Genomic DNA, 13,519 nt, shown 5'->3' on the forward strand with positions numbered 1-13,519 from the left:
TAAATATTCCCCGAGCGTTTACCTTTGTGTTTGTTAACCTTTCACTGCAAACTGGTCCCTGCAATCTCACAGTAACCTGACAGTTGTCATTCTTCCTCCCGCCACGTAGGTAATTTTTTTAAGGTATAGTTCAGCTGGAAAGATTCTACTATTAATGTACTACCCCCTTTCTCACCCTAGATCATGCTTCCTGCTGAAGTTTTGGGGTATTGTCTTCCACATTAAGTGATCTCAAAACAGCCAAAGAAATTTAAAACAACGTATAGGCTATCACGTAATAGTTTACTTAAAACGTTAGGGTTCATGCCTATCAAACGGGATGATAGAGCTGTATTTTAATTGTTTTCATGATAAAGTTGTACAGCTTCATCAGATGGATTTGATTCTCAAAGCACTGCAAGTGTGCTACAGAACGTTCAACAATTAGACTACACATTCTTGTCAGAGAAACTGGCAGTGCAACTCTTCCTTTCTATCTATCAATCTTAATCACCCAGATTAACTTTAGTGCCATTAAAAGTCATTTCAAATGATTGTAACATATACTAAACTGGATTTCCTGGACTTGGGCAAAGCTGCAGCATGTTACTCAATTCAAGACGAAGCATTGTCCAGGATCTCCAAGACATGAACGACTTCAACCCCTCCAAATCTGACATTCCCAATAAACGAGACAAATTAATTCAATAAGCAGATCTCTTCTGGAAGCGGAACAAATCTCTCCTAACAACAGGGAAAGTTCAGCACATTAGAGGACAACAAGATGAAAAAAGTAGTTTCCATTCACGTCGCTGTAGTCTGGAAGAATTCCTTTTACCACAAGAGCAAATGAGTTTCTAAAAAGTAGGTGGTCCTAAAAAAGAAGCAGGCCAGAGATTAACCGCTTGTTTTAACTACACTCACTACTTGGTTTAGGAAAATTAATCCATACAAGGTGATCTTCCAACGTTTGCTTTTGCAAGGCAGTTAAAACTAAACTGTTATAGACTTGGGCCCACTGTCACATACAGGAGGCTGCCGGCACCTACTCTATTCAGCTGAGCTAATACTAAATAAAAGTAGCCACACCTATGAAGCCACAAAGAATAAATGCATTCCAGAACAACTGTTCTTTGTTTTATTGAATGGTTGAAGCAGGACTATAATCCAGGTATACTTAACTCAAGTGTTGGTCCACTCTTATCATCAAAAAGAATTGATTCAGGTTTTTTTATAACAACATCAACACAAATGGAAGGAATATGAAGCATCATAATAGGAACTTTCAACCCTATGTGACATTAGACCGCGATCAGACTGGTGCTACTTCAATATTTATAGACTCTCCACTGTATAGACCAGCCACACTAGTGTTATTTACCTCCAAATCATTAAAGTTCTAGGTAAAGGATCCTTCTGTCTACAGCTTACATCTGAGCCATCAACATGAGATCAAAATGCCATTTGTGCCACTAGAATCGTAGTCTTGTAGAAATATTTCTATATTTAGTATTTTACTAAAGAATAATTACTATCCTCTCTGAAGTTACATATAGCCATTATAAATATTTACATCAAACATTTACAACTGGTTCATAATATACAACACAACAATTTAGCTATAATTTCTAATCTTCCAGTGTAAAAGTTTCAAACAACATGTTGCTATCATAATTTCAATTTATCTGTTTTGCACACAGTCACAGGCAGTACAGGGCATATCAAAAACTCATGTTACATGATAAAAAAAAAGCAAAGCTGTTACTTTAGTAACAATTAGTTTGGGGATTGTTGTGTTTTGTTTTTTTTAAACAAGCAGATTTCAATTTCTAAATCCCAACTGGTGCTACTACTAACATTTAAAATAGGCTTGAGAGGGAAAAAAAACAACTTAGAAATAAATACACCTTTTAAAAAATTCCACAATTAACCATGTCAGAATATTTGTTTTCCACACAGTTTAAAGGAGACCTTACTCTCCATCATTTCCTTTGTGTTTTGTTTTTTTTAAACAAGCAGATTTCAATTTCTAAATCCCAACTGGTGCTACTACTAACATTTAAAATAGGCTTGAGAGGGAAAAAAAACAACTTAGAAATAAATACACCTTTTAAAAAATTCCACAATTAACCATGTCAGAATATTTGTTTTCCACACAGTTTAAAGGAGACCTTACTCTCCATCATTTCCTTGCGCTGAAACACAGTGTAGTTCAATCCATTCTTATCTTCTGATTTGTCATCCTATAAATAATGCTGTCATAGCCAGGATCCATGTTCCAGAGGTTGTAGGAGATAACTATCACAGCTAAAGCAAGACCTATCATCATCCACAGAATAATGTTGAAGATTACAGAGTAGTTGTAGTTATACGGATAGGCAAGGTTATATGGATTTTCTGTTTCGCTCTGTAATAAAGAAAGTAAGTGCGTTACTTTAAAGTTAGCTTGCATACAAAACGCATTCCGACTACATCGAAAATCTGAGCAATCTGAATAGGAGAGATGCATTTTTGTCTAGACAATTCTGATGCTAGGGCACAAAATGCAAGAGTGATTATGTGATTGACATCAATGGAATCCAAAGGAATGGGCTGACAGGAGCCTCGTGAAATTCGATGAGGACGAACGCAAAGCCCTGCTCCGGGGACAGAATAACCCCACGTGACAGCACAGGCTGGGGACTGACCCACTGGGCAGCAGCTCTGCAGAGAGGGACCTGGAGGTCCTGGTGGACAAGGTGAACAGGAGTCAGCAGCGTGCCCCTGCAGTGACGAAGGGCAACTGCATCCTGGGCTCCATCTGGAGTGTAGGCAGCAAGTCAAGGAAAACAATTTTTTCCCCACCCGTGAGGCAGGACTTGCATGCACTACTGTACTGGGGAGAAAACGACAGAAATGCAAATTCTAACACGACATAAGGGAAGAAGTTTTCACAGTGAAAGTGGTTAATACTTTGGAACAAGCTGTCCAGAGAGGCTCTAGGACTTCCAGCCACGGCCTTTTCAAGAACTTGGCTGGACAAGGACCTGAGCAGCCTGACCTAACTCCTAAATTAATCCTGCTTTGAGCAGTAGGTTGGACTAGATGACCTCCAGCAGCCCTCTTCAACCTAAATTACTGTATGATTAAGCGAAGATCAAGACAGGTAAGCTGACCTCTTCACGCCCATGCCTAAATCATAGCCAGTATTCTAGCCCTTAAAAAAAAAGTTACGCTCAAATGAAGAAGTGATGCAGTTTGGATCACTTTTAATAAATGATATATAGAAAAATGTGCATCTACTACCTGTGAAGACTGGAGAATGGAGCGAGTCTTCCTCATGAGGGGAGAATTAAATGCCTTCACAGCCACCACTTCTACTACTGCATTCCCACTATACAGGTTAAACATCTCATCTGCAAACTGGAAAAGCAAAAGTGATTTAATTTAAAATCTACGCTGTAGCCAGGAATTACAAAGAGTTTTGTTAGAAAGATGTACTAAACCATAAGATGCCAGCTTCAGGAATAAGAAGCTTATGGAAAGTGGTAAAAATTTACACTATTTTAGAATTCCACTAAGAAAGTGCCAACTTTCACCTGGTTTACAACATCTCTTTAAAACCCCTCAACCACTGTTCAACAGACTGTAGCTTACAACTGCTTTCTGGGCTGAAATTCGTTCCTTCATCCCTTTTACAAAAGGCACGCCCCCATATAGTTTCCCAATTGTATGTCTGTCAGTTTCAACAAAATATTTAGGTTCTCAACCTTCCACTGGGAAATTATGAACCTGAATATTTTAATCTGATCCAAAGACTAATATGTCTAGTATTTAAATATACTTGCTTAACTGCAAAGAGGCCAAAGAGTAACATTTAGAGAAAACAGTTATTTGGCTTAGCAAATTCATGCTTTTACACTTTTCCATCATGCTTTTGAAACTCTCAAAAGTGACTGGTCTTAATAAAGATTTTATCTAATGATTACATAAGACCTGCTAAAGAATTACTTTTTTGAGCACACTGATAGGTGAACAGCGGTTATTTTAGAGGCTTGGAAATTTAGATTTATACAGCTTTGTGGGCAAGGGGAGACTAACCACTGTACCCTGGGATAAAGATATTTCCACATTTCTGAGAGCCAGTTTTTGAGAGACGTACTGGTGGGTTTAAGTGCAAGACATTTATTTAGGAAAAACAAACGTATCGAGTCATGTTGATATATGGTTTCAATATATTCCTACTCCTTTACGCAAAATATCTAACACATTGTAGAATCATGTCAGCACTTTCCAGAATGGCAAATTGTAACATTCGATTTTATAACTGAACAACTGCATTTTAAAAACCAAACAAAAACAAGCATCAAGTGATGATGGCGTCAAGCCATCACTAATGAAGTGACAATTCAAAGCAGAAGACAGTCAATAAACTAGCTCCCTTGTAGTTAATGCAAAAAAAATTATTTCCTTAGTATTCCTGTGAGTTTTATTCATTAGGTAGAAAGTATACCTTTTGCAAAGAGTCTACAAGAATTTGAGAAGCATCCTTGAACTGCTGAGAATCTTCCCCGTATCGTTTTCCAACCTCTTCCAAGCCAGCCAGTTCCAGAGAATACAGGTCTGGAGAGTGATCTTTGGCTAAGTGCTTGTGTCGAGACAGCTTTGGCACACCATTGAGGGCAGAAAGAAATTAATTCATACACAGGTTACTTTAAAAACATATTTCACAACATCAGTTTGCTGGGACTAATCCAGCCTCACTTTCCACAGTCATGTTCCTTATTGATTAGGAAGTGGAATTTCTTGCCAGCTTAACTAGAAGATGTCCACAATTGTTTCTTTTCTTATTCTACAGAAGAAAGCAGATGATCATCATGTAGCATCTGTTCCTAATATGAGGTTATATACATGTAATATAGAGCTCTACTAAAAAGAAACATTATACTTATTCACATCAGAATCCTTGTTCTGTAATTGCCATAAAAATGAAACTTGGAGAAAAAAAAAAACCTATAATACTTGGATACTACTATTCCCTTCACTGAAGCTGGCCCTTGCAAACTGAGTAGGTTGCAACTTCCACCTTGCTGTTGCCCATGTACAAAAGTAGTTTACTTAAGGAGTATCATCCCATTGTCATAAAATCCAACCAATATAATCCAAATTATCAGGAGAGTAGTGATATTCTTGCACTTCTACAGGTGTGAAGCTGCAGCACTGACATTTGCCCGCACAAGAGAACAGTCTCTGAAAGCAAGGAATTTAATCTGTTCCTATCTTCCCATCTACTTTAACTACGGCATTTCTAGCCTGCAAGACAAAAATAAGTTGTTCTACCTCACTTCCTCAAGAGCCCCATTTCTCTCCACCAGCCCTTCACCTAATGTGAACTTCTGAGTTTTTCATTACTGCTTCTTTCACTTTAAGTAACTGAGGGCTGTAGCTTAAAGAAAAAAAAAAAAAACAAAACCCCAAAACAAACCCTAAACCACAGCAACAAGACAGTAGCTTCTTAGTAAAAAGATCATAAGAAGCTTTTTGCTTAAAAAGATCAGAATTAAAAGCTCACCCCTCCATTGGAACACTTCCGTCACCATCACTATTCACGCTACAAAAGTAACCCCAGTCTTTTCAGATAAAATGTTATGGTGATATTTTGAAGTAAAATGGTGGACAGGGCAAAGAACACGTTCTTAACTACCATTACTTCTCAAGTAAGAAAACAAGGAAAGCCCCAGCAAATTCTTCACCGAGTACTTCCTGTGTCTGGGTATGGAGCAACAGCAGCTCAGAATTCCCCCTGTTCTCACCAAACACAACGCAAAAGAAATTGCAGATGATTAAGGTTCTCATTTTCTTCTGTCAGTGACAGGGCTGATGCCAATAGCTTGAGAATGCATTACTGAAACTGATGCAACCAACTGATGACACATTTGAATATATATCACTGGTTGCCAAGTATCCTGGCTATAGCTTCTCTACCTTTAAATGAGATCTCCGAAGTTTGGGACATAAGATGGGGAACACGTTTCAAAAAAATCTTACCAGGCTTGCAATATCATGTAGGACTTGTAGTTCTGACAGAAAAAGCAAGTCAACCTGGGGGAAGAGGCAGGAAGAAAGAGACAGGTATTTCCTTTCATGAAACCAAAGTTAGGGAAGTCTCATTTTGTTGCAAGTCTCAGTATCTTATAACAGGTTATGTCTGTTACAGCATCAGAACATGCTAGAAGGAAATTACTCCTTCAATAAAGTTACTTAAAAAAGAACTTAAAACTTACTTCTCAGAATTTAGTTAGAAAAAGTTACAGTAGGTTCTCCTAGGCAAAGCGAGAGGAAAAAAAAGCACAAGCTAACTAAGGATACTAGAAAAAATCATAAAAGCTCCCACTGATTAAAGTTTTTTACCTCATTGTTTCTGCTGAGGGAGTTGAGAGGAAGGGAGCTGAGAATGGAGTTGTCCTGGAATAAGCGGTTTCGCAGTTGGCGCAGTGTGACAGAAAGATCTTCAAATACAGAGTTTGCCTTGCCCACCATGTACACTCTCTGCAGGAGTAGCCATTGTTTAATAACAACAAAGGTTAGGTTTTTTTAGTTTTCCAGTCACACATTGAGAATCAATCATACTTGCAATCTCTCTCCAATGCAAAATGTTTCATATAATCAATTAGGTTTGCTCCAGCCACACAAGTGGAAAGAGGTTTACTATTTAGAACATCTGGAATCAGAAGTGAAGCAATACTCACTTCCTCACTGGGGGCCAGCTGCAAGACCACAGGAGTTTCCTCAGAGAACAAAGTATGAATAGCGTTCGCAACACTGTCAAGACTGAAAGGAACAGCCTGGAAGACAAAGTCTAGTTAGATTTTTGGGTAAAACAGGGCCTAACGGTAGGAGATAATTTGCTTAACTACAGAAGTCCGGAAAAATAGGACCACCTCTTTTTGAGCAAAGAGTATGCATATTTCCAAAGTGATAACAACAAATAATAGTAGCCAATGTGCAAAACATCAACTGTGTATCTATAAACAGACAATTTATTTGTATATATGGAGGACATAATATATTTTTAAGAACTCCAAGGGGCTATGACTGTGTAATTAAGAGGCTTACTTAAGCTAAGAGCATAGCCTTGTTTATCAGTAAAGCAAGACCAACAAATACAGAAGTAATACAAAAGGGAAAACCAATCTTAGTGCAAATGGAAAGTTATGAACCACAGAAAACTGATGAATGAAAATATACCAGTAGAAAGACCAATTGCTGAAACACCAAAGAAAAGAGCCGTATAAAAAAAAATTACTAAAAGAAATCCTAGCATGGTATAGTGCCATTACTGGCAAGCTAATAAAGCTGTTAGTTTTTCTAAACACTTACTTCTGGGTTTCATCTAAAAAGAAGCAGAACAGCACATTTCCATTCACTAGTTAAAGAGTGTAAAAATATTTTGTCTAATAAATTTTAGTAAGTCTGTAAGCTAGGATAATTTGTACCCAGCGGTCCTGAACATGGATGATCTCAATGATAATCATTTGAAACTACTGAATATTGGAGAACCCGTACTTTGCCAGCATACATTTGGGGCAGCTCATCTGAAGCCTTGGCAGCAGTTAACGGAAACAATTAAAGCTTAGGAATATTAATTCCTATTAATAGGAAATAAAGTAAATATGCATTATGCACACATCAGTGCAAACACAACTGAAGACTTCAAGTATATTTAAGGTTTCCAGAAGTTAGCAAAGCCTACACGGTCAGGTGCAGACAATCCTAAATCAGTTTTGGCCCAGACCCCATTGCAGCAACGCCAGCGTGTAACTGTGCCTCAACTAGTGAGCTGTGCTTGAAAGCTGATGTGAAACCAGATCTGTGTTAAGCTGAATTTGACCTGAGTTCGGTGTAAAGCCACAAAACATTCCAATTAAACGCTGATATTTTAAGATAGATTAAAAGGCTGCCTGACAGCTGTAAAAGTAATTTCATAGGGAAATCGCCTCCTCATCTTGGGGTGTGCAATAGGGTGTCAATATTAAACAAAACACTATTCAACATTGTCACTGAAGATTCCACAGTTTGACTGAAATAAAAAAATGATAAATGATAATTCTTAACAGGAGCACAGCAGTCGCACAGAGCCAAAATGCGTGGTAAACCAGTGCAAAACAAAGTTTTCCAAGAAGCAGAATGAACTAGCTAGAAATAAGCTGAAACACAAATTATTTGAAAAGCGTTTGTGGGTTCATGCTGGACAAACAACAGCTCAACACGAAGAACTGGGCCAATACTGCAGCAAAATGAATTAAAGCAGACAACGTATTTATAAAGGAGAAGTGAACAGACACTATACAGTTACCATTATTTTGTAAGTTACTGTGCTCCTGTTAAGAGGTGTGTAGACAAAATCATGACAGGAGAAGAGGCAACAGGCATAAATTTAAAAAAACAGGAAATTCTATCTGAACACAAGAACAGTTTTTTTACTGTAAGGGTGGTCAAATACTGGCACAGGTTGCCCAGACAGGTTGTGGAGTCTCCATCTGTGGATATTCAAAACCTGACTGGACAGAGTCCTGGACAGCCTGCTCTAGCTGACCCTGCTTGACCAGGGGGTTGGACTAGACGATTTCAAGAGGTCCCTTCCAACCTAAATGATTCTGGGATGCTGTGACAAGCATGAGAAAAGAGTCTCAGCAAAGACAGCCAGTGACGGGTACAGGTAAAGTTGCTTGTTGTTTTATTTTTAATACAGTATAATTGAATGGTGTCTCAAAATGCTGTATTTCACAGTCAAGTACTTAATGAAAACTCAGACTGCTTAGAGGGCGATACAGTACATCAAAGAATCAACATCATATCAAATGCTATCACACACACTCAGCTGAAGCAAAAAAGTTAGTAATTCTGACTATGAATCAATAAGTTAACGTGGGAAACAGTGGATTCTCTGCCTCTTGGTACAAACGTTTTAAAACTAGATGCCTTTCAAGGAGAATACACTTTGGTCAAACAAGTTACTGAACTCAACACAGGAGGCCCTGGCTGATCTTAAAAGCCTCTCACCTTGTACAGGAGTCTGACTGGATTATTTATCTGTACAGCCTGATCCATCATTCTAGGGGATATGTGAACTTCAAGTAAGAAATAAGTGAACGTCAAGGACTACAGTTGAGAGTCATGTACTTCTCATTAGATCACAAGAGTCACAGAAATCACGCGACAGTTCCAAATGTGGATACTCACATTCTCAATAGGGTAAGAAATCCCCTTCACAGGCAACGCCAGCTTGTCTACTCCCTTCACTGTTACTAGCACAGTAGCTCGCGGTCTGTGAAACAGATCACCCACTGCAAGCCCAGGCCAGGAAAGGTCCTATTATAAAATAGTAAAAAACCTTGTATTTCACAGGGAGAAAGAGAAGAGCCCTCCCCCACCATTACAGCAAAATAACTTATAACTATCTTGTTAATATCTCTGTGCAGGACAGCCTATTGGAAATTTTATGGGGAAGTAAGTTAATACTAGAATGCTTTCATCTTGAATGATGCTGTCTCAAGTTAACCATGAAGAAACTGTTAGTTTAAGAGCTGCCAGTAACTTCATAGCAAATTCTACACCGAGAAAGCATTATACATACTGGATATATCAAGAGTTATTTCCCATAATTAAATTAGAAATATCATAGTCTGTATTTAATAAGCGAAGGCTGAATTAAAAAAACAAAACAAACAAAAAACCAAAACACAAAACCAAATCCTTTCGCAAAACACCACAGAAACAGGTTTAGGCACATTAAAACACTAACACCTTGATATTTTCAGTACCAGAGAGAAACAGGGGGGAAAAAGGAGGGGAGCGTCAATCATACCAAGAGCCTTCTAATCTAAAACTTACAAATTTGCATAGAAACATAGGATTCCGTAGTAGCTTACTACAGTTATGCATCAGTAAGAGCACAGTGAAGGCTACCTGGCTGGTTTATTCAGGCACAAAGTACAAATTCATCTATTTAGAATGAATTCAAACAGGTTTCTCCATTTGTGTAAAAGACATAACTGCTTGCTTAAGTTTTATGAAACCAATTTATTTGGATTTTAGAATTAAATATCATTGACGTTATGATCTGTATCACCTCAAAGAAACAAAAGAAAAACTTTTAAAGCATCATCAGGGACAAAAAAGGGGTTCAGTTTTATGTTGCCTTAACAAGGGAGAAATACTGAATGACTGTTTTTGAGAATCCCCAGTGTAACACAGTAAGAATTCCAAATCCTCTACAGCGCACCTACTGCACCGTCAGTTTATGTTCCTAGACTACAGCCTTGATGTAAACTGCAAAAAGAGTGTTTGGGCCCTGCGGTATTCTCCATGCCGGGGTAGGAAGCTGCTTACACAGTGATCACTGCCTTAAGGACAATGCTGGTAACTTTCAGTTTCAGGGCTTAACTGAATAGAATAATTTAAACGCTTCCTTCCCTGCTGCTTCTAGGATTTGAAATAATACTAATAGAAAACTATTTCTAAAGGATGCTACGGACCCATCAGAGCAAATGAATTCCAAACTTTGGCAAAGGCACAGAGTGAGTACTGAAACACTTTTTTTCCCCCACAATAACCATTTTATACCTCCAGATGACCCGTATGCCAAAAGTCAAGTGTTCAAAATGGGCCAAAACCCACTGTTTTGCTGGGTGTCTTTACATGCAATGCACACAATACCATCTGATGTGTTGTTTTTTTCTTGATAAAATAATCAAAATATACTTCTTAGGAATACTACTCATAAGAATTTCTGTTACTAGTTTAATGACAAAAAAGCGTAATTAATTGACAGCAAGATATTTTCAGACAAATGCCAAAACACAGGCTAAACAGACCTGCATTCAAACCAGACTTATCAGACCTCTTGCTTAGCTGCAGTATGGAATTGCAGAAAGGGAACCGGCCTCCCTCACCAGCATTGTGAGAATATCCCAGCTTGTAGCTTTAAGCATCTGGCCGCACACAGACACTGCTAGAGATGGCTGGCTATTAAGCTTTCCCGTACTGCTTCAATGGCCACTCATCCCTGCTGAAGCCCAGCAAAAAATTCAGTAGGCAAAATGGAATGAATCCAAGGGCTCCTACTCACATGTCGCACTTTAAACATCGCTAAAGCTATGTTCAAAAACCTAATTTGGGAAACACTACCACAAATTAGGTTTTCAAGTCTTTGGATTACTTCCTAACTATTTGGTTTATTTGTTCTTATTAACTATGCTCAGCAGACAAGCTTGCTGACCTGACACAATGCCTGCCTAGCCAAGCCGTTTCTCACAATCTTCGGAGTACCCCGGAGCAGAGCCCTACAGATATAGCTCGTAGGCAAGAAATGCAATGGTTTCCACAGATTCTCAGTACGTGACTACGGATGGGGGGACACAGCATGTAGCTGGGTCTCAGAGGAACTGAAGAACATCACAGTAAAGGCTCCACAGGCTTGCTTCCTTCTGTAGTTGATGATTCAAATTAGCCGGCTAGCACAGCCTTTTGCTGCTCATATGACTGATATAGCTCTGTGCTTGGAAACCACCCTCTGACGAGTCATGCATTCCTCAGGACAAACGGGATGATATGTTATATATTCTAGCACATGACAGGAAGATTTGTATGTTAAGTGAGCAGATCTGTAGTTTTAGAGGCATTTCAAAATCAAGACCTGAAACATACATCTTCAACAGAAAAGCCCATGGATAATGCAGCTACATCTGGGATCCGCTCGCCAGGAATGGGCCAACTTCCATCTCGAAAAACAACTGACTGAGGTGATCGTAAGACGCTAAATTCATCACCGCATACACCTAAAAACAAACAAAAAAAGCTGTCAGTTTTCACAATCTTTCCCTTACGTCACAGAAAAAGAGCGTATTAGAGCTTAATAAGACCCCCTATTCCTCCCTCTCATACCTATCAATTTATGTAACACAAGTAATGAGAACCGATTGTTTTAACGCTCTGGAATACAAACTAAGGTTTCTATAAAGCAATGACTAAGGATGGACAAATCCACGTTAACAAAAGCAGGACAATTATTCAAGCAACAGCACAGTACACTTCTGCGTACTCACTAGCAGATTGTGAGCGGTGTCACAGTTCAGACCTGGTAAAGCTAACTCTCAGTACGGCCAGGCAGACTCCAAAATCCTGTTAGCTCACAAGCAGCTATGCACCAACACGGCTCTGTTTGCTTCCAGGACTGCTTGGCATAACACCTCTTTTCATGCAGGCAACAGCCTGAGCCACTGAACCCAGAGCCAGGAGGACCAGCAGAGTCAGTGCTGGCTTAAACAGAGCACTGCCAGGAACAACCTGGCTTCTGCAGAACGGCTCCGGTGTCTCTGCTCTGCCTTCTCAACCACGTGACGTTGTGAGACGTTCTTCTTCCTCAGATGCGGTACTGGACCTAGGCTGACTGTGTGAAGCCACAATCTACAATACTTCTCATGTTGGGTTTTCACTTATTTGTGACCCCTCCTTCCCTCTTTTCCTCATTACCTTGAATAGCAAGGTTGACTAAAAGCATCATTTCTAATCTGTGTTGTGATGACAGCAATTTATTGTGTAATAAAGTCAGAGAGGACTCCATGAAATAAAAGATGGGCTTATTTCAGTCTAGCTTCCTATTTTAAAAATCACTTAAGCATAACTGCAATACTGTGTACGCAAACATTTATCTAAATAAATTTTAAAACGTATTTGATGTATTTAAGCAGTAACATCCACAACGCAAAACTTCAGACGTATCCCCCCAATGAGCAATGTTTCTACCGGAAAACTAATCTGATACAAGACTCGAGAAAATCAAGTAGGAGAACAATAAATATTTGCAGGCCATCTAAGTTTAAGTTCTAATTATATAATCAGTCTGACTACATACTTCAACATTACATGAATAAGATGTACCATCTAAGAAGGAAAAAAAAAAGTATTTACTCATATGATCACTGAAAATTAGCTACCAATGCAAGTAGCTATATAAAATAGTTTTCCAGGGCATCTGCAAATCTAAAGGTCATTTACAAAAATAATGGAACAGTAAACTGATGTGTTGTGTGGTTATAATCTTCCCTAACATTAATTTAACCAATCTGACCTTGAAGATGCTGTTTTAAAGCCTGGATCATGATCACGCATACAAATGTTGACAGTAAATCTGAGCTATATTATGATAAACATACTAAAGGAACAAAGTACTGCGATGCAGGTCAGGGAAGGGTGGCAAAAGGAAGGAAAAAGCCCAAACCAACAGATGTATACGGAGCAGATTCAAGCATTTTTTGTTTTAAATTGATATGTGTTCATTGGATGGCCTGCTAGCAATTTTAATGGTGCATCAACCTTGTCCTGGTTTCGGCTGGGATAGAGTTAATTTTCTTCCTAGTAGCTGGTACAGTGTTTTGGATTTGGGATGAGAACAATGTCGATAACACACCCATGTTTCAGTTGTTGCTAAGCAGTGCTTACACTAGTCAAGGACTTTCCAGCTTCCCATGCTCTACCGACTGAGAAGGCTGGAGGTGCA

At 38.8% G+C, this 13,519-nt stretch overlaps 1 protein-coding gene across 2 annotated transcripts in view; it reads right to left on the reverse strand.

Moving 5' to 3' along the window:
- Positions 1 to 1,094: 1,094 nt before the first annotated feature.
- Positions 1,095 to 13,519, reverse strand: part of ATP6AP2 (ATPase H+ transporting accessory protein 2) — a 14,123-nt gene continuing 1,698 nt past the window's right edge. Inside the window, exons 2-10 of one of the 2 annotated variants that reach the window (XM_019473075.1) lie at positions 11,668 to 11,798; positions 9,202 to 9,330; positions 6,708 to 6,803; positions 6,370 to 6,507; positions 6,007 to 6,060; positions 4,472 to 4,621; positions 3,265 to 3,381; positions 2,151 to 2,386; positions 1,095 to 1,950 (exon numbers count right to left, since the gene is read on the reverse strand). In XM_019473075.1, the coding sequence (XP_019328620.1) occupies positions 2,192 to 2,386; positions 3,265 to 3,381; positions 4,472 to 4,621; positions 6,007 to 6,060; positions 6,370 to 6,507; positions 6,708 to 6,803; positions 9,202 to 9,330; positions 11,668 to 11,798 (1,010 nt within the window). In that variant the 3' untranslated portion in view covers positions 1,095 to 1,950; positions 2,151 to 2,191. The other variant, XM_009283038.2, reaches the window with a different exon arrangement.

Source organism: Aptenodytes forsteri, unplaced genomic scaffold (genome assembly GCF_000699145.1).
Source record: "Aptenodytes forsteri isolate BGI_AS27 unplaced genomic scaffold, ASM69914v1 Scaffold2, whole genome shotgun sequence".
In the NCBI taxonomy this organism is placed as follows: Eukaryota; Metazoa; Chordata; class Aves; order Sphenisciformes; family Spheniscidae; genus Aptenodytes; species Aptenodytes forsteri.